A 20,736-nucleotide genomic window follows, 5' to 3' on the forward strand; every position below is an offset into this window, starting at 1 on the left:
GCCAAGAATTTCCACAGATTTGACCATAGACTTTTAACTGTTCAACACTGTTCCTCAGTGGTTATGGTCCTTATGTCTGGAATAGTTAAGGCAATAAATTCTAGTCATCAGACCTATACTCCAAGGTAACGGGGAGAGGAGAGAACATATTTAATGACTCTTTGCTTTTCCTTAAAGTGGATAGAAGTGACACAATGCTGCTTTGGGATTTGGCTCTGGATTTGATAAGTTCTTGAGCAGGGACCCCTGAGGGTCTATTAATAATTCCCTGTGCTGGTTCAGAGGGCAGACTATCTTGACAGGTCATCTTCACATCTTACCATTAATACAGTTTCTAACCAAGGTCAACTGCTTATCAGCAGTGGAATGAAGGAGCCTTCTCAACAGTTCAAATGCAGCACATTCATTACCTAGTCATGTTTCCTTGGCTCAATGACATTAATTTGCTCCTGACCTAGTGCTCCCAGCTCTGCAGTTCCACATGTTTATTAATTCTAGGAATAAGCCTTCATGTGAATTTTGTTGTTACATCTTCATACAATAAAGTGAAGATACACAGTTTCTACCCAGGTTGCCATACCTGTGCTAAAAAACAGTGTTTGCTATGCTTGTGGTATTTGTGAGCTTGTATTAGTGCTTAAGGCCTGTCAAAATGTCCTGGAAATACAATAGCTTGTTTAAGCTTTGGGGGAGTATTTTAATTCTTGTTCCTGTCTTGTTAAGTCAGAGAAGGTTTGAAGCAGGAGAGCTTGCCAAAAACTAGGATTCCAGGTGCATCATGAGAAATTTCTCGAACCTACCTAAAATAACCAGGAAAAAAATCCCTAGTGGTCTATTTTTTTCCGTCTCAGATAACGTTATGCATTCCTCAGAAGAAGAGCTAGGATGGAGACAGGTGGCTGGACTGGGAAGATTCATACTGTGATGCAGCACAGAAATGCCTCATTTCAATAGCAGAGTGCCCTCTTTTACCAAAGGGGGAAACTACTTGATACTGTTGAACAAGAAAATCTCTGCTTTCAAAGAATGTTTATTAAATATGAATAAATATTGACAGTTTTCATTACGAATAAATATCTGTAGTTAGACAAGGTAGTCAATATGAGCTCTCAAGATACTAGTGATAAAATAGGCTACCACTGGGTTTACAAGAAATATTCTGCTGCTTCAGCAGAAGATTACCTTCTCTGACTTAAGATCTGCAGGAGTTTCTTTTTCAGCTTAGTTTGACGGAGAAGGATCTTAATACATAAGTCATCCCAAAAGTTATGCTGTCTATTTAATTTTGATGTTAACTACTACAAAGATCACAAAGATACAAAGATCACAATAACACTATTTGATAGAAGAAATTCTCAGCTACAAAGCACTATTTTTCAACATAGTCACCACCATTAGCTAAGCATTTTCACCAGCAATGAACAAGAGCCTGCATGCTGCATTCATAAAAATCTGCACCAGCTGTCACCACTGCTGAAATGCACCACCCATCACTTCACTGTGCTCACACCTACTGTTTGGTCTCCATAAACATTCAACAAATATAGAAGAATGTCAGTGGGTGCCATTTTTTATGCATGGAGGAATTCAGTTCCACACTTTGCTTCATGCATGCTTCCATGTCAGATGCCATTGTGTCAGACTGCCTCTCCACCGCTATCCGCCACACAGCAACAAAATGTAATGGTGGGAAGGTTCAATTTCTACTTTCATACCAACATTTGCCTCTGATATCATGAACTAACAGAACAAAATAAGAGGCATTACTTTTGGATCAGCCCCTGCATTTTTTCATTAAAATGGGAATGTCCTCTTCAGCCTCTTAAGCCAAGTCCTCAGAAGAGATCTGCTGATTTCAAAAGCTTCCCTCAATGATCCCAGAGATGGTTTAGTACTCTCAGCCTAAGGCACTTCTCTGCTTTCCAGATGAGAAGAGAAAGTGGACTACAGAGTGCCTCCTCACAAGCTGTCTTTGCTTTCTTAAATACAGAACTCATCTAAAATTAATTATCCACATTTGCCAGCATCAGCCACAGCTACGGCTGTTTCCATATGTCAGGACAAAAAGTCAGGGCCTCTATCTTTGGGGTGCCTAAAACTCTGAGACTGAAGCTAAGTCTGCTTCACAGACTGCTGCCAGATGTCTGTGGGGCATCAATGACGGTTTGCGTTCATCTAGGACCTGTCTGAAGTTGCTGACAGTGATTATCCTCAATGTCTAATGAAACCTAAGAATGTAATTAGTCTTTTGTGTGATTCTGCTCTCCTACGTTATTTAACCCAGATTTTAGGCAGCTTCATGACAAAGAATGGAAGGTGTAGGGAAAAGAGAAGAATATAAACAATTTGTCAGTGTGTCATCGTGTCTCTCTGCATCTGGGGTTTGAACAGAGGCAGGGCAGAGCACTAACAGCTGCTTGTTGCCCAAGCAGATGCATACTGCAGAACATGGACCCTCTCCCTTCCCTCTTGTCCCTGTGCCCTGTGCCCTGGAGACAGGCACCAGGGGCTGTCAGTTCCTGCAGGGCTCCAGCACTGGATCCTGCAGCAGTCTGCACAGACTGCGGCAGCTCAGAGCAAATCCCCAAGGCAGAGGGCTTCATTGCATCAAATATTAAGATGGATACTGTGGTATGCCCTCCCTGCTTTACTTCTGCCTGTGTTTAACGCAAAGTAAAGCTCCTTCTCAGACTCTCCGCTGCAATCACAGAATCTTAGAATCATAGAAGGTTTGGGTTGGAAAGGTCCTCAAGGATCATCATCTTCCTACCTACCTGCCACAGGCAGAGTTGCCAGCCTCTAGATCACGTACTAAATCAGACTGCACAGGGCCCCATCCAACCTGACCTTGAACACCTCCAAGGACAGAACATCCAAAGCCTCTCTGGGAAACCTGTTCCAGCACCTCAGCACTCTCTCAGTAAAAACTTCCCCCTGACATCTAACGTTAATCTCCTCTCCTTTAGTTTAAAACCATCCCCCCTTGTCCTATCACCATTGACACTTGTAAAAAACTGATTTTCATCAGGTTCATAAACTCCCTTTAAATACTGGAAAACTGCAATGAGATCTCCCTGCTGTCTCCTCTTCCTCAGGCTGAACAAGCCTAGTTAAGCCTGTCTTCATAGGAGAGGTTCTTCAGCCCTTTGATCATCTTCATGGCCCTCTGGATTCTCTCCAAAAGCTCCCGATCTTTCCTGTACAGGGGGGCCCAGATTTGGACACAGATGGGGCCTCACGAGGACAGAGTAAAGGGGGACAATCACCTCCCCTGCCCTACTCTTCTTCTGATGAAACCCAGGATACCATTGGCCTTCCAGGCTGCAAGTGCACACTGCTGGCCCACATTAAGGTTTTTTATCAACCAGGACCCCCAAGTCCTTCTAGCATGCCTACTCTCAAAGAATTCTCCCAGTTTGTATACATACCTGGGGTAACCTCAAGCCAAATGCAAAACGTTGCACTTCACTTTGTTTAACCATTAGGTTCACAAGGGCCCACCTTGTGAGTTTATCAAGGTCCCTCCGGATGGCAGCCCTTCCTTCTGCTGTATCAACTGCAGCTGAGTTTAGCTTGGTGTCATCAGCAAACTTGCTGAAGGTGCAGTCAATCCCATCACCTACGACACTGATAAAGATGCTGAAGAGTAGCGGTGCCAAGACTGCTGGTGGATACTTACGGTTACTGTTCTCCACCTGGACATACAGCCACTGACCATAACACTCTAGCTGTGATGTTCCAAACAATTGCCTATCCACCAAATAGTCCACCCTTCAAATCCATGTATGTCCAATTTAGAGATAAGGACGCAGTGCAGGACCATGTCAAAGTCCTTGCAGAAGTCCATGTAGCTGACATCAGTTGACACTCTTGGTAGCTGCACTTGGCAGAGAGGATTTGTGCGTCTGGAGGCACTTGGAGGTCCAGGAGGGGGAATGGCGTTCAGCTGCTGGTGGGACTGTCTGGAAGCAGTGGAGCCCAGCAGGCAGCTTGGAAACTAGCTATGATTACAAGTGCAAGTTTTGTCAAGCCAGACTGCAATGGCTTCCAGCAGAACTCCTGGGCCTTTCAGGGTGAACCTTTGCATGGTCTTTGTTCATCTCTCAGTCTGGTACAGCAGTTTGCAGCAAAGGAGGGTCCAGAAATCCAGCAAACACGCCATGATTAATCAATATGTGAGCCTGAATGAAGAAGTAGGTGCAGTAGAGAGTGTGAAGGTTGATGAAGGTTTTGCAGTACATCCCTCTGAGGAGGAGGGTGCTCCTTGTTCTTGGGCAGTCATCCAGGTCCAAAGTTGTAATAAACTCCCCAAATAGATTATTTTTCTTTAAAAATAGAGCATACCCCTCCCACAGCTCCTTAAATAAATCTCTTGCCCCTGTTCCCTTGTGCTCAAGGTCACCTGGAAGTGCAGCTCTTTCACTAGCTGTAGGCAGTTCATCACATGAGGAGGAGGACAGAGAGCCTGAGGGCTGTGACCACAGCCATGTTGGCTGTTCTTGCCAATTGCACAGCTTATCTGGGCTAAGCCTGGGGCATGTCAGACATGGCTTGGCCATCAGTCAGTGGGCTCAAAGCTTACAGAATCTGAAACTCAAAGTTGTTTTAAGGAATTCATTGTTTTAAGTGACATAAATAGTCTTTTTCTTTTGTTCCCCTCAACAATGGATTTTTTTTTTTCTCACTTGCTTGAACAAAGGACTTTCAGTTTACCAGATGGGTCCAGGCTCAGTGTCCTTGAGATGTGTTTGTTAGATGTATTCTCAAAGCATAAGAGCTGTGGTCTTCAATATACCCGTGGGGTAAATGTGCAGGCAGCAGCTGCACTATGCCATGTCTTACACTGCATGAATTTTCTGCCGTATATGCCATTGGTGTTTCATAAAGGAACGAATTATCTTTAGGTGTCTGCCCTATGAAAGAATTGAGCAAAGTTGCTTTCAAAAAACTGAATTCTGTACCTAACATGAAATTGTTCCCACATTGTTACTAGGTCCAGGACTCACTGATTCTTCATCCAGGAATACTTTACATTACATTAAATAAAACACATGAGAAAACTACGATTGTTTTAGATTTAAATTGGATTGTGTTCAAGTGAAGTTCATGCCCCATCCTGCTGCCTTAACTCACAGGAGTGGTATCTATAAATACACAATAATGAGGTCAGTATTCCTAATTGGAACTTATTTTACCAAAGAATGATTTCATTAGCAAGCATTGTTCTTGTCTTCAAAATATTTCTCTCAGAATCCTCAAACATGTATTTGCAGAAGGATTTTTGACTAATACTGAAAGACCAGAGCATTTCTATCAAAATCCAAAAAACAGTTCTTTTTGAGTGGGTCTCAAATGAGAGACACACACTGTACCCTCTTCAGCTCCATCAAAACACAAGCACACCATCTACTTGTGATGCCTTGCAATGAATGATGGCCACTTAAAAGTCCAAATGCACCTGGTGGGGTGGAGTTGCCTTGTATTACAGCATCCGATCTCACAGACTTCACAGTGTACGGGTTCCTAACTTCTCACTTGGAAATGCAGACAGAAGTCATCTACTGCTGCTGTCTATGCGTTTTGAGAGGATGCCTGCTGCCATTTCCTTTGTGTCACTGACTGTGCTGGGTGCTGGACCAGATGTGCTCAGTGTTAGGAATTGTACACTCCCAGCTCAGTCTTATCTTAGTCTTTGCCCTGTGGTCCTTGTCATGCTGCAGCTTTGTAAGCAATGGCGCCTCTTGCTCCCAGGCTGCTGGGGACTGAATCTGAGTGAGTCATCTCTGCAATGCTTGGGAGGAAGCACTGCTGATAGTCGTCTGTCCTTGGGAAGAGCTCTGTTCTCATTTAGAGTGCTGGAAAAACAGGCTGTCTCAATCCGACATTTGTCTGGATTTCTTGTTGAATGACTGCAGGTGTGCTTAAATAAATATGAATCTTAAGAAGGTAGGGTCTGGAAGGCAAATCCCATGTTTCTAATGTAAAACAAGTTATATTCTCATATTTAGAAAAATCAGATCAGCTATTATAATTTATTGGTTGCAAGGAGTATTTTATTCCCTCATTTTGGTATGGCTATTTAAAAACCTCAGGACAAAATTCACCTCACATAGCTCCCAGTGGGAGCAGAAAAAGGTTTAGGGATTTAAATGAAAAAGAACTGGAGTTTTCATTGACAGGATACGAAACAAAATCCCTGCTGCACCCTCAGCGGTGCAGCACACACCCTGCTTCCCAGCTTGAAATCTAGAGCTGTAGGATTTTGACAGTGAGACTGTGGGAATATCCAAGCATAATCCAAGGAGAATTCTCTATTTGCTGAATTCTGCAACTTGCTTATGACTAGACTGTGATTGCTTTCAAAGGCCAACTACTATTTTTTTTCTGAGTTTATTTTTGCAGTTGCTTTGCTGTTGCTACACAGGAACAGGTTGCCCAGAGAGGTTGCCGATGCTCCCTCTCTGGAGGTATTCAAGGCCAGGTTGGATGGGGCTGTAAGCAACCTGGTCCAGTGGAAGCTGTCTCTGCCTACAGCAGGGGAGCTGGAACTAGATGATCTTAATGGTATGTTCCAACCCAAATCATTCTATGATTCTATAATTTTCTTGACTTTATGTGAACTGTTCTTCACCACGCTCACTGCTGTAGTTCATCATCTGTCAGCTGTGTGAGTGGGTTAGTTTTGTTTCAGCAAATGCTATAGCCAATGGCTATGCTGTGTGCACACCTTCCCATGGTATCCTCACCTTATGTAGCTCCAGGTGTGTTTTCATGCCTTGCTTTTCTTTTCTTTTCTTTTCTTTTCTTTTCTTTTCTTTTCTTTTCTTTTCTTTTCTTTTCTTTTCTTTTCTTTTCTTTTCTTTTCTTTTCTTTTCTTTTCTTTTCTTTTCTCTTCTCTTCTCTTCTCTTCTCTTCTCTTCTCTTCTCTTCTCTTCTCTTCTCTTCTCTTCTCTTCTCTTCTCTTTTTTTTCTTTTCTTTTTAAAAACTATTTTTTTCCCAGTAAAAGCACTTCTCTGCTACAATAGTGAATGTGCTTCGGTCCCTCTTCCTGTCAGCAGTAGCTGTACCTGCATATCTCAGAGGAGATCTATTCTTTGAATATAAAAACTTTCAATGGGAATCTCCTTAGAAAGAGTGGCTTTCCAGTAGCCAGACTGCAGGGGCCAAGGATCAGTCAATTGTCATTTACTTTATTTACATGATCACATTTAATCCTGTGATTTATTGCTTAGCAGAGTCAGTAAATCTCATGCAACTCCTTAGGACTCACCCAGCTCAAGCCTTTCTCGGGCTCTTCCCCTTCAGATTTTATCACTGCTTGTCTCCATACATCCACCTCCCTTAACGAGAAAATGAACTGAAGAAGAGGAAAGGGGGAGTTTTGCAAAACATTCTTAATGTTTGACCTTTGAGGTCCATCATAAGTATGCTTAATAAATTCAACAAATAAGGATGCAACCACAAGTTTCAGGAAAGAGGCAACATTTCCACAAAGAACTAGAAAACTTTCTATTTCCAAACACAGACTGGAAAGGTTAAAAACCAAAGCAGGCCATTTAACATGCCCTTGCAGGCCTTAATTCTTCCGCGAACACGTGCAAACTGAACAAAAAGAACTAGCTAAATAAAAATCCCCATGCAGAGAGGAAGATTTTGATCCTCTGTTAAAACAGTTTGAGCGGAAAGGATTTTGCAGCCTCTCTGTTAATCTGGAGATCACGTGGCTGAAAGCGATGCCCTTGAGGCACAATCTAGCCTGTTGTGGAGTTGATTGGTCAACAAAAAAAGAAAGGAGAAAAAAAAGAATAGAAGTTGTGCTCCTGTATTAGTACAGCTAAATCCTCGCCTGTGAGTCTGGATAATCTTCAGAGCACTGAAGGAGTGTGCTGGATTTTTTTATCAGCCTGCAACGGCTGAAATGGACTTCAGACAAAGAAAGGTTTCTAAATCAGCTCTGTGAGCCTGTAATAAATAATGAGTTCTCATACCCTGCATCAGGGAAAGCCAATGTGCACCCTTGGCCTCTTTGGATTTGTAATACTGATTCCTGGGAAAAAAGTAGCAGCTAGGAATTAGTCGTAGGTGTGAATCAGAAAGCAGCAGAGGCCTTTGAAAATGAGTGAATAAGTTTTGCATATCCGTGGGGGGCTATTATGCATTCCTGTGGCTAATATAATTTGTTGCGTAGCCTAGAAATGTCAGATGCTTTCAATATTTGACTTGTGCAGTTGTAAGGGCACTGTAAGTACACATTTTAAACAGTCATTCCCAATTCATTATTCTTGGTATAAAGACTCGCCAGCAATGCATGGTGCATATGATACTAAAATCTTCCTATTTAATCTCCCGCTCGTGTCCAGTGAAAGAAACAGAAGCTTCTCTTCCTTGTCTGAATGGCATCTGAAAAACCACTGGCTTTTGGGAGGGTCTGGCTTTGTCAAGGCTCCAGCTTTCCTTAAGGAAGATGAGCTGTCTAATGACAGCAGAATTTTTAGCCCTTGTGAAGCCTTGAAATTGCCTGCCCAGGGAGGTGGTGGAGTCGCTGTCCCTGGCAGTGTTCAAGAGGCGTCTGGATGACGTGCTGCGTGATACGCTTTAGTGCTTGTGGTGGCAATGGTGATGAGGAGATGGTTGGACTAGATGATCTTACAGGTCGTTTCCAACTTTGTGATTCTGTGATTCTATGATTCTTGAAATTACAAAAAATAGATCTGTAAAATGTACATGGGTTCAAAAGTGGGTTCTCAAGCCTATTTACCACAGAAACTGCTTTTAAAAAAGATACTGTGCTGTGTCTTTATGTTGTACTTGCTGCATGTAACATATTCATGAGTTTATCTATTTATCATCTATATGTAATCAAAGAATGTGAGCAGTTAAAACCTAGATAGAGTCCTTTCTTTTTATAACGTGTCTGTGGCTATAGCAACTACTATTTCTTGAAGCAGAGTAGCTTGTAAGAGTTGCTGGACTTTTTCGGCTTTAGCTCCTAGCTTTCACAGTTTAGGGCTCAATGAGACTACTGTACAAAGCTGAGGAGAACAGATCTGGGATTAGGGCTGTGCTGCTCTGGATGTGCAAGAAGGTGAATACTGAGCCAAGAGCCAGCTGTTTGTCTTCAAAGTTCATAGTATCCTGGAAAAGACCAGTCCCCGTTTTTTTGTTTTTCCATTATTACAGCTCTGTTGCCCTAGAGAAAATCCACAGGAAATACTGAAGAATCATAGAATCACAAAATCATTTGAGCTGAAAGTGACCTTTAAAGGTCATTTAGTCCAACTCCCCTGCAGTGAACATGGACATCTACAGCTCAGTCAGGCTGCCCAGAGCCTGGTCCAGCCTGACCTTCAATGTCTCCAAGGATGAGGCACCCACACCTCCTGTTTAGTTTGAATCCACTTCCCCCTGACCTATCACAGCAGACCCTGTAAAGAGTCTTACAGCTTTCCTTTAAATACTGAAAAGGCTCTATCAGGTCTCGCTTCTCTTCTCCAGACTGAACAGCCCCTGTTCTCTCAGCCTGTTCTCATGGGGAGGTGTTCCATCCCTTGAGTCATCTTTGTGTTCCTCCTCAGGATGTGATCCAACAGATATATGTTTCTCCTGTACTGAAGATTCCATAGCTGGAAGCAGTACTTCAGGTACTTCAGGAGACATTTTTTGGAAGTGGTTTCTTTGCTTCAGGCCTAACATTTCTTGTACCTTTTCTATTTCACTTACAATACTGCTTTTCCACAAAACAATCCCCCCTCTACAAATGGCCACAAGCCTCAGGGAAAGAACTCAAATTGGTGAACTCCCAACCTTGCTACCTGCTACAAATGTTGTGTGCTATAACAAACAGAAGGATGGCTGGACAGATGAATTGATAGATGGACGATGAAATCATATCGTTAAAGCTGAGGCACTGTCTCTTCATTTGAAGAAGAAAAGCACATAAATAATCAGCTATAACCAAGAGACACAAACACAATGTGATTTTTTATTCACCATCTTCCTTGAATCCACCATAGCTTTAAAAAATCCCCATTCTTCAGTTAAACATCTCAGATAACATCATCAGTCCAGTTTCGTAATGCTTATATTTTGTCAGTCCTGATTTGACTCTGGCGACTTAGTCAAAGAAGATTTAGTCTTTCTGCTAAAAACACATCAGGTCTTCAGTTGAAACGTGGCCATGCATATACCATCAGAGAGAAATGAAGAGAAAGGATGAATATTATAAACACAGTGAATTGCTTTATTTACCACAAGTATATGTCTATAGGGGAAAGTTGTCTATTTACTTTCCTAATACTCTCAACATCATAACTCATAGAAATGTACTTCCCTATTGGAATGCTTATATGTACCAAGAGTTGTATTAGTTGCCATTCATTTCTATCAAGATCACATCTGCATAGGCTGAAGTCTACACTACCAGCTCTTGCTAGAAGAAGCTACTGTTTGGCATTGTGTGTGCACCTCAGTTCCCAAGCAAGCACACTGGAAGCCAGTGAAACCTACCCAGAGAAGCCACAGCAGTGAAGCACGTGTATGCTTAATTGGCAAAGCAGTGGTACACTTATAAAACCTCAATGTTGCCATGAGGTAAAAGAGTATAAGCTGAGATTGAATGCTGAGGAGGAGTGAAGGAGTAGGGTTTCTGCAGTACTCAATTCAAATAGCACACTGTTCTCAAGTTCCTTTCAACATATGATAAGGAAGTCCTTAATGGTGGCATAAGAGAGCTCAGGGTGAGGGTTGTGAACCCTGGACTGCAAAGCAGTCCTGCAAATACAAGCCACACAGAAATAAATGAAATGTTGTCTTCCTGAGTCTGCTGACAGCCTGTAACAAACACTGTCAGGGGAAAGACTTATCCCTGTCTATCGCCTTGAAATCAAAATTACAACAGCATTGGTGCTGATGGTGTTAACTATTTCACTGCCAAACTCTTTAACAGAGTTATTGAGCTATGGATCTTTTTTCACAAAATTTCTTTCTATATTTTCCCAGCTACCAAAATCACCATCCATTCCATACTAAGCTTGAAAAAAATACTGGTTTAATTCAGAGCTTGTCTCTTGAAGCCCTAAAAGCATCAGGGCTTGTAAAAAAGGGATAGCACCAAATTAATAATAATATTTTAACGTACTAATTAAGAATTCTATAACTGTTTGAATGATGATGTTATTCACTATTCCATTAAATTATTTATAAAATCACTTCTTAATTAAATTATTGCAAGATTTCCCTCTGTCTTACAGACTTTCAGAAAATACACACAATACAGCATTGCTACTTGACAGAGGCCAATGCGAATGCACTCTCCTGCTGTAATACTCATTGGCTTCCTTTCTATCATCCATTTGGCTTAAAATTTCTTTCTGCAGTTGTCTGTCTGCTTTCAAGGATCATTACAAGAAACGTAAAGATGATCTCTACTGTCTTGCATTTACTGCCATTGATTTGTTCAACATGCTTTCTCTGCTGGCACAGAGTCTGCAACTCTCCATTCATGAAGATATGGAAGGAGGCTCTTCACCCTCAAACACAAACAAACAGCAGCGAGTTGTTTGCCTTCATGATGATATGTAAGACATGCCTACTGGCAGGACTGAGTGCAAAAGAATGAGCAGATAGAGCTGAGTTAGGGCAATTTTCTCATGCTGCATCACAAATTAAATAGATGAAATGCTCCTGACTCACAAACACTAACTGCAGCATTGGGGAGTAGTTAATAGGCACCGACACCGTTCATCTTCTGTATTACCACGACTTTATAAGGTTGAATCAGATAGCTCTAGCCTCTGTGGGCGACATGAGCAAACTGGCTGTTTCTCACTGCCCACCACCAGCCCACACTATGACCAACCCTTTCCTTGAGCCCAGTGAAAGCAGGTGTTTCATACCACCTGCCAAACTTCAGCACTTAGCAGTCATGTTCTGTAAACAACTCTTAAAGTAGTGAGGAAAAGAAGCAATAACACTTCAGTGCAGACAGGCGCTACACCTTTGGTGCTACAAGATGACAGTGGATGCCAGACCTGCTCGCTGGTCTCCCCACCACTGCCCAGATTTAATTCCAAGCTTTGCAACAAAAGATCATTTTGGTTTGAGATGCTCAGCAGAGGTGATAATTAGCTTAAACCAGGAGATGTGGGAGAGGCCTGGATTGTTCAGAGAGAGAAAGGGCTGGACTGGGAGTTCTACATGCTCTTGAGAAGACTGCAGAGGGAACAGCATCTTTTGTTCCAAACGCCCAGGAAAAAAATATGCAACAAGCCTTGTGGGAACTTCCCTTATGCTTCTCGGGAAAATGCAACACAGAATTATTCTACTTCATACTGTCTCTTAAATCTTTCAATAAACATCTTGCAATGATTCAATTCTACAAATTTATATATATTCAACCTATCTGTCCATCTATCTATCTACCTACCCACCCTACCTTTGTAACTCACATCTAAGAGAAACAGAAGGGCACAGGTAAAGTCTCAAGAAAGACTGTTTTTAAACATTTAAAACTCCAAACACATGCACACTGTTCACCCTCTGTATGCTGCTAGGATTTACCAGCATGTTGCCAGCTGGTAGCCTCACCTGCAAGCCTGACCCTGGTCATGGCAGCAGTGAAACTTCCTCCAACCTGAAATGGGGCATGACTTGTCACTCCTAGCTTCTAAAATTGGCCATTAATCAGATTTAGTGGCTTTGGAGCAGCATAAAGAAACCCATGTTGCACTGTAATCAAAGAGAGGAGAGCCTGGCTGCTTGCCATTGCTGCAGTATTGGAGAACATTTTGAGAAGCACCTGAACAAATTTAGGGTATGAATTGCGCTGAGAATTGTGTCACAGTTGGAAATTTCATCCTGCAGCTGAGCAAACTCCTTTGGCTTTTCTCCCAGATTCTGGACACAAAATTATGTTTGTCACAAGTCAAGATATTTTATTTAATCCTCTATACTAATATCTGGATTTCTTGTCCTGAGCTACCAACATCCAGATATGCAAATGGCAAGTGAGGTTGGAGGATATTTTGGAGTAGGTATCTCCTGGAGGGATGGGGAAGCACTAAGCCCTTTGAGCAAAACTCATATAATCCCCTGTGAAATGCTGGCCAGCCATTTCCAGAGATGACTAATTCAAACTGAATGAGCAACTGCTAGGATAGTAAGGGCAACAAACAGTCCTCCTGCCAAAGGAGAACTAACACAGAATCTGGTCTCTCGTGTCAGAAGAAATGAGAAAAGTTGTTACTGTTATTCATTATTATTTCAGAGATAGAGACCAGGAAGAAGAGGAACTATTTAATCTGAAGACAAGCATGGGAATGAGCTGCTATTGGCTGGCTGTGAATTAGTTTTGGCCAGAAATAAAATGTTTTCTATACATGGAAGAAGTGAGGGTCTGTAATAGTGTCTCAGCAAGATTAGTGAGAACAAAATAAACTTAGGGAAACACAGGACAATTAGGAACAAAGCTGTATGAGGCAGTCACCTGTGGAATCTGGGAATCAGTCACTGCAGCCTGTTCAGCGTAGGTCTTTCGGTATCTCTGCACTGCCAGCAGCACCGGATGTGATGCCTGCTCCTGCTATGAGGGTTTCCTTCTTCGCCATCCTCCATGCCAGTTGGTTCTCTCCCAGACAGAACGAACAAACATCTTTGCTTGTGAAGTTCTGCTGTTACTGTCAGAAAAAAAAAAGAAAAAAAAAAAAGAAAAAAAAAGACAAAACATATGAGTACATCGCTCTGGAAACAACTGCAAGGAGATAACACGATGAAAGGTTTATTTTTGAAAATGGTTTTGTAATCAGTAAAAGGGATAGGAAGTCAAGATATTATTTCTATGAAGAGAAATTGTTACAAAATGGCTGCTCTGCTTCTTTCATTTTTTTCTCTTTGGGTACAGTAGGCTGATAAAGTGACGTGCACATGTTGGAGCTGCATAAAACAGCAGTGTTGTCTGACAGCTGACAGGACAACAACGCCTTGCTTTGTATGGGGATAGGGTGGCTCCAGGCGTTTCTTTTATGACCTCCTCTTATTCCCTGAGATCTCAGCAACAACTTGTTCCACCTGCCACTGCTGCTGGCTGCTGTGCCTGGGGGAAGTGTGGGATGTATTGCTCATAACTTTCCTGTGTGCAGAAATGGGAGTCATGGAGTCGTCGCGTCAGTTCAACTTGTCTGCTGCGCTGCAACTGCATGTACGTGGTCACACTCACGTACCCTCCAGTGCTGGGGACAGAGGTGCCCACATTTACAGGAAAAAGTCATTTCCCTGATAGCATTTATGTTGTGTAGCTGCATTCACATTAAGTAATCATTTTATTGAGCTTTTTGTCATTACAGCAACACAACCCCAAAGGAAATCTGGTTTCCAGTTATTTTTTCCAACACATTCAGCAAACAGCCAGGAATCATAATTTTGTCTAATTATACTTGGACATCTTCATTTTGGCCTTTGACTGGGGAGTTCTCATTCCAACTAGATGGGGGCTTCAACTCAGAGATGCCCTCACTAGCATTTATTCACAAGCTCTTGTTGTCCTGCACCAGAACATTCCCAAACAGAGAGCGAGCAGCCCAAGCTCTGAAACACCTGCAAAGTAACAGAAAAAAAAAACAAAAAGGTGAGGTAGGAAGACTTCAATCCACATTGGGTAGATGGGAGACAGATTCAGCTGTTAAATATGGACAAGCAGTCTCATCAGAGGGCATCCCAGATGTCTGCACGAGGCTGACAGATACAGTCAGCAGCAGGAAACCAAATACCTAAAGCATCTGACATAGCTCCAGAGACATGTCTTTAGGCAAAACAAGCAAGCCCTGAGAGTAAAATAAGTTGTCCAAGATGATGCAGGAAGATGGTGACAAAGTAGAAATCGCCTCCTTCTCCTGAATTCAAATTTTCAAGATCTCAGTGCCTGTCTTTTCCAAAGTCACTCCCTGTCAAGCCCTCACAAGCAGGCATTATTCTTTGCAGAATTACAAGCAAAAAGCAGAGAAGAATCAGTTATCAGCAGGCTCCCTCAGCCATGGAGGTGGAATTGTGCCCAAAGGCATGCAAGCAAACCACAGTGAGAGAGCAAACGAAGGGAGATGAGGACCTTAACATACCCCACAGGAACATGGAGGCTGCTCTGGGGCTTAATCTACAATGTGGACATGACAGGGTTGGTTTTTTTTGGAAATATTAACTCTTCTGAAAGTCTTGGGCTAACTTAGAGCCAGACGACAGGCTCTGCTGCAAAAGGGATCCAAAAAGTAGTCTTCCTCTAAGATTTTATTTCACAGTTATTAAAAACAGGGAAGACTGGAGGAAGTGGGGAAAAGCATGAGTGAGGTGCTGGGCAGCTGAGCAGGGAAAAAGATGGACATTTTGAGGGTGGGATCCTATAAAGCCCTGAAGATGCCTTGCTCCCGGCCATGGCCCATGGCTGAATGCACCTTGTGCAGCACCTAGGGAACTGTCTGACTGCAAGGGAGGGAAGGCTGATGCTTTCACCTAGAGCTGAACTTCTCCACTTTGGCAGTGCGTGTCGTTCCCTCTGCCAGTGAGCAGACTGAAAATGAAAGGGGGACAGCTGCAACTCCAGCATCTAGACTCAAACAGCACAGCATCCTTCCTGAGAGATGCCTGATGACCAAAGTCTCTCACTGGGTTTTCCACTGCCACATCACTGTGGCAATGCTTTCAATCTTCCAAAAAAGGAGCGGAAAGTGATGTATTGACCAACTTTTTTAGTAGAATATGCCAATGCAGTTATCCTCTGGCCACAAATATCCATGGGAAGAATAGATGTATCTTTAATAACAGGGAGAGTGCTTAAAAAAGAACACTTCATTGCAGCGTTGCCTTCACCACAGTAAATTGCAGCATTTTCATTTTCCTGTATTTATTGCACTGAAGTGTTTATATCACTGTGAAGCAAATATTTGCTTTCAAAGGTCACTCATTGTCTCTCCCTTCCTTCAGGGATATATTTAGGTCTCTCAGACTTCACTATAATTCTGGAAGGACATATAATGTTCTCACTATGAGATTCTTCATTGCATCTGACCACTACTAAAATATCAAATGCAGAATTCAAAGTATAATTGGCAATATACTTCCATTAGCCAGTCTTTTCTCTTGGTAAACCCACATGGTTTCTCCTTTCTGAAATGCAGAAACCAAGATCCTTGGGAAATTCTGAGCTTACATTTGCATGTATAATTAACGTAAGTATTAACAAAAAATGACTGAGTTCATGCAAGTGGCTGTAACTTCTGTAGCAACTTATTTTTATCAAAGTTGAAGATCTAAATACCTCAGTATATCACAACTTTGATTTCTTGATCTGTCATCTACGCAATGACTGTAGGCAAAATAAGAGGTAGTTTACTGAAAGTAAAGAGCACATTTTTGAGAGGTTATATCCACTCATACTGAGGGTTCCTAAGACCGTTACGGACTTTTGATAGCTGGTTCAAATCAGCTTGTGTGAGAACAGAATGCAAAATATGATAAGAAATTTATTCCCCAAAGTCATCAACAGTATCCTTGATCAGTTCCCTTTTTACCAAAATAGCAACAGGCTTTAGCAAGCCCAAAGATAAGCTACTACTTCATACTTTTGAAAGTCTGTCCCACAATCAGTGAGAGCAGCTCCATTACTGTTTACCTTTTCTTGACCATTACTTCAGTTTCAGTGCTTTAATATATCAAGAGGAATATAGAGGCCCTGAATTTTTCCTGAAAACATCACAGAAGGAAAACTTCATTTGTTTTGTAGTGATGTAATTCCCTTTAGAACACAGAAATATGCTCTCAATGAGATTTTATATATATCAGAGTTTGTTGCTGAAATTTCATGAAACTGAAATGGAATTTCAGCCTCTATGGGGCTTTTCAAAGAAAATCTTATGACACATCTGTGCTATTCCACCTTTAGAACTGCAAAATATGCAAAAAATTTAAATCCACTTCCAACCACCTGCAATATACGCACAGTCTATCACACTGCCTTCAAATGAGTAACCTTTATTGATTCTTATGCATGGTTTTCTATTAAATAAAGTTGAATCAACACTGCTGCAGGGTACTTTTGTTTATGACTAAACCTTGATGTAAAATGACTTGTCTGGAAGAATGCTTCTTGCTATTTCTCAATCCATTCTAAGTGCTTTACAAATACCAAACAAGCTCAATAAACCTGTCAAGTTTGATCACTTGCTACAAAACATCTTTCTGCTTACAACCTCTGACATTTTTTTTAGTTTGATGCAAAATAGGATACATCTGTCACTAAGATGTCAATTGATGCTTCTAATTAACTGAAAAGGATAATCCTAAGAAAAATCACAACATTTCACCCCTTTGTTGCTTTTTTTGCACCTTTCAAAACTACTGCCGGCTTATGATCCAAAATTAATAAGTAAAAGACCAAAAGCCAGTCTGGAGTTTACTCGAGAACTGAATTTTCTGCACAGTTTTTATTGTGTGTGGTGACTGACAAACAGACTGCATTGTTCATTATCGTCAGGAGAAGCACTCATCGCACCTTCCCTCACACATCTATGATCACTGAGATCACGTGGGATATGCTTAGAGACTGAACCAAATCCCCTGTTTACAGCTAGGAAAATGCTACCAGATAGACAACAAACAAAACCAGTTTTCTGCCTCTCACAGCTACATGTATATACCAATTAGAATACGTCTACATTTTCATGATTTTTGCTAAAGCTCAGTGCTCAAATAACTTATTTTTATCCCAGTCAAGCTGGCTCCATTTGCTTTTCAGGAGCAGTATCTTTATGGAGCTGCATGATACGCCTCAAAAGGCACTGTGAGAGCAGCAACGGAGTGGGAAGATTGAGGTGGCCTTGAGAGTGTTCCCGCACGTTTACAAGCCCTTCAGGAGACTGATTCCTGATTCAGTTTTTCCTCCTAATCCTTTGAGTGCGACAGTTTCATAAAGCTTATTTACTGCTGTTTGTGAGCATCCTTGAAATGCCCGATATCAGTCTGAATATTAGCCATGAAATTAAGCTCTGCATTTGCATCAGCTGGGGCTGCAGATGAGATGCTTAAGCTTGGTCCCTCACACCGCTGTGACCATGCAGCTGGCAAAATGGGGTGGGCTTCTTCTCCAGAATATATTTGGGCTCCTAAACATTGTGTGACCCATCACGGAATGTCAGCCTCCCTCTGACAAAGATGTAGCGATGTGCTCAGTGATGAAAGCAGGATACTGTGCCAATAGCTTCAGGGCTGGCTCTCCGAAATGGATTTCTTCCTGCTGTATCTTCAAAGAGGAAAAGCAACCACAAGTGAGGGCACAACTAATGAAAAAGCATGAAGGTCACATATTCCTTAGATAAGAAAAATAGCAAATTTGTTGATGAAGCCTCAGGGAAAATGCAAGGAGCTTTCTGCTGTCCTTACACTTTTCTAAGCCCCTGTTTGGGGCATGATCTAGGAAATATCTTGGCCATCCAGCTTTACCTGTTCAGCCCATATTCCTGTTGTTGTGGTACAGACTGCTCAAAGCAAGGAATGGATTCATCTCAGATAGAAAATAACTCGCTTTTAAACTAAGTTATTGTTGAAATTTCAGAGCCAAGTTCTCCCTTGCTTTATAAGGCTTGTACATAATGCAGAGAAAGAACAGAAAATAGCCTCTGGGATTTTGCTTTCCTAGAGAAGATTTACTGAAAGGGGCTCCTTTTGTTGTCTTTCTGTAATTGAGCATGATACCATGTGCTTTATAGCTGTATATTCTCAGTCCCCCACAACTTTCCATCTCTTCTGCACCTGCAATGAACAAATCTAACATTCAGTGAGCAGCAATTTGCAATGTGCTATGCTTGAATCGAGCAGAGAAATAAGCCAGTGTTGTTGTTATAAAGACCTGACAGATGGTAGGAAGACCCGCCTTTCTTAATCAAGTCATGCTCGGTAATCAGAGCTAGCTTGAATTTATAACAAAAAAGAAGCCCTAACCAAATGAGGATTAGTAGGTTGCATCCTGATCTCTGGTTAGGAGGAGCTCAATGCTACTGATTGGTATTGAGAGGGATAACCAAGATGAGAACCTGGGGGGAAGATGACAGCACTAATTAACTCCTGTAGCCTTTTCACTTGAAATGAAAGATCCTACCAGGTAGATGACTTCACCCAGCCTACCTGTAAATATTATTTTGGAGTCTAAACTGGAGCAGCTTGGACAAGTCATTGCTGATACAAAAGTTTTGTTGTATTTAACTTAGAGATTCATTAGCTGAGCATACAGCCCTCCAAGCAATACAGTTAAATTTAGGATTTGAGGGGCATAAACTTGACATTGGCCTCCTTCACATTATGAATTTTAATTCTAGGAAAGAATAATTGGGTGCCAAGACCACTTCCGATATGAATAATGCCTCCTGACTATTCAGCTGCGATGTGTATAGCATTTGCATTGTTAAGAATAAAGGAAGGATTCACTTTTCTTCAATTAACATGACAAGAATAAATCCTTTCTCCTAAAGAGTGATTAATACTACAGGATTAAGACATTACCTTGAAAAATCTTGTGCACTCCGTACTGCATAGGAATTACTGTCCAGAATGAAAGAGGTTGGGTGAAGGCATTCATGTTACAAAAGGACTTCTGGGTGACTGACATTTAAGTGCATTTCAATGCTTCAGGGAGCCTACCCTCACTGCTTCTTTCCCTTTTCACTGTCTTCCAGGCTTGCAGGCAGCTGAGCAGAAATCCTTGATCTGCAGCTTCCACAAACACACCCACAGCTAAAATGGCGGAAGACGCGGACATGCGCAATGAGTTGGAAGAAATGCAGCGGCGTGCCGACCAGCTTGCTGATGAAGTGAGACTGATAGCTACAGAGGAAACTTGGGTTTGGGGTTAAGTGGGAGGCATGGCATTTTCCATCAGCTTTACACCGAAGGTAGAATTGAGAAAGAAATGAATTGTGGTACAGTTTCATGTTATGTTTAGTCCAGACTAGGTAGTCTAGATTAAGATATTCATAGACTGTGAGCTTGGTTGTACATAATCCCTGCATTATGTACAACATTAGGGCATCCATCAGCTTGACTGACCTTCAAGCAAAAATCAGCAGTGTAATATTGTCTTAGGATTCCTTCAATTTGCCAAATCTATGCAATATTAAATGTCACCATTTAGGTCTCTGAAAGGTCTGAGCAGAAACCCACCGATTTTATTTCTGAAGTGGAACATCAGCTGTTCTCAGCACCACTGCTGCACCACACAGGCACAGGCAGTACAAGCTTTAGGGATGCTCCGGGCAGATGCAGCAGGAGCTGTGGCATCAGTAAGCTGTCCCAGAGCATGGAAGATGAAGAGACCACCAGTCTCCTGCTGAAGTCCTGATTTGAAAGAAAGGCAAAGAGCACTGGAGCATATTGTCAGCATGAGCCCAAAAGTTAGTGGCGGGAACTATGCTTTGCCAAATCTAAGTTGCTTTTTACTCTGCTTTTTTCAGTCCCTTGAGAGTACACGTCGAATGCTGCAGCTTGTTGAAGAGGTAAGGATCAGCATTTTATTTGTGCTTCTGTTGTGAGGGAAGGTGATGGAGAGCCTGATACACTGGGGGTATTTTTTACCTTGCTCACATTGCTAGGGCATGGCCACAGCTTTATAAGCCGCTCTGTTCTTCCTTATCCTTCCTTGGGCACAAGGGTCATTTGAAACACCATGCCTCAGTTGCCAAGTGTCAAACTGCAGACTAGCTGCT

The 20,736-nt window shown here is 42.0% G+C and overlaps 1 protein-coding gene across 2 annotated transcripts in view; it reads left to right on the forward strand.

The window, feature by feature from the left end:
• Positions 1–20,736, forward strand: part of SNAP25 (synaptosome associated protein 25) — a 64,951-nt gene that overhangs the window by 14,444 nt on the left and 29,771 nt on the right. For both annotated transcript variants that reach the window (XM_052684354.1, XM_052684352.1), the window contains exons 2-3: positions 19,711–19,845; positions 20,485–20,526. In XM_052684354.1, the coding sequence (XP_052540314.1) occupies positions 19,774–19,845; positions 20,485–20,526 (114 nt within the window). In that variant the 5' untranslated portion in view covers positions 19,711–19,773. The remainder of the gene's footprint in view (positions 1–19,710; positions 19,846–20,484; positions 20,527–20,736) is intronic.

This window comes from Tympanuchus pallidicinctus, unplaced genomic scaffold (genome assembly GCF_026119805.1).
Source record: "Tympanuchus pallidicinctus isolate F22 unplaced genomic scaffold, pur_lepc_1.0 scaffold1, whole genome shotgun sequence".
Taxonomy (NCBI): domain Eukaryota; kingdom Metazoa; phylum Chordata; class Aves; order Galliformes; family Phasianidae; genus Tympanuchus; species Tympanuchus pallidicinctus.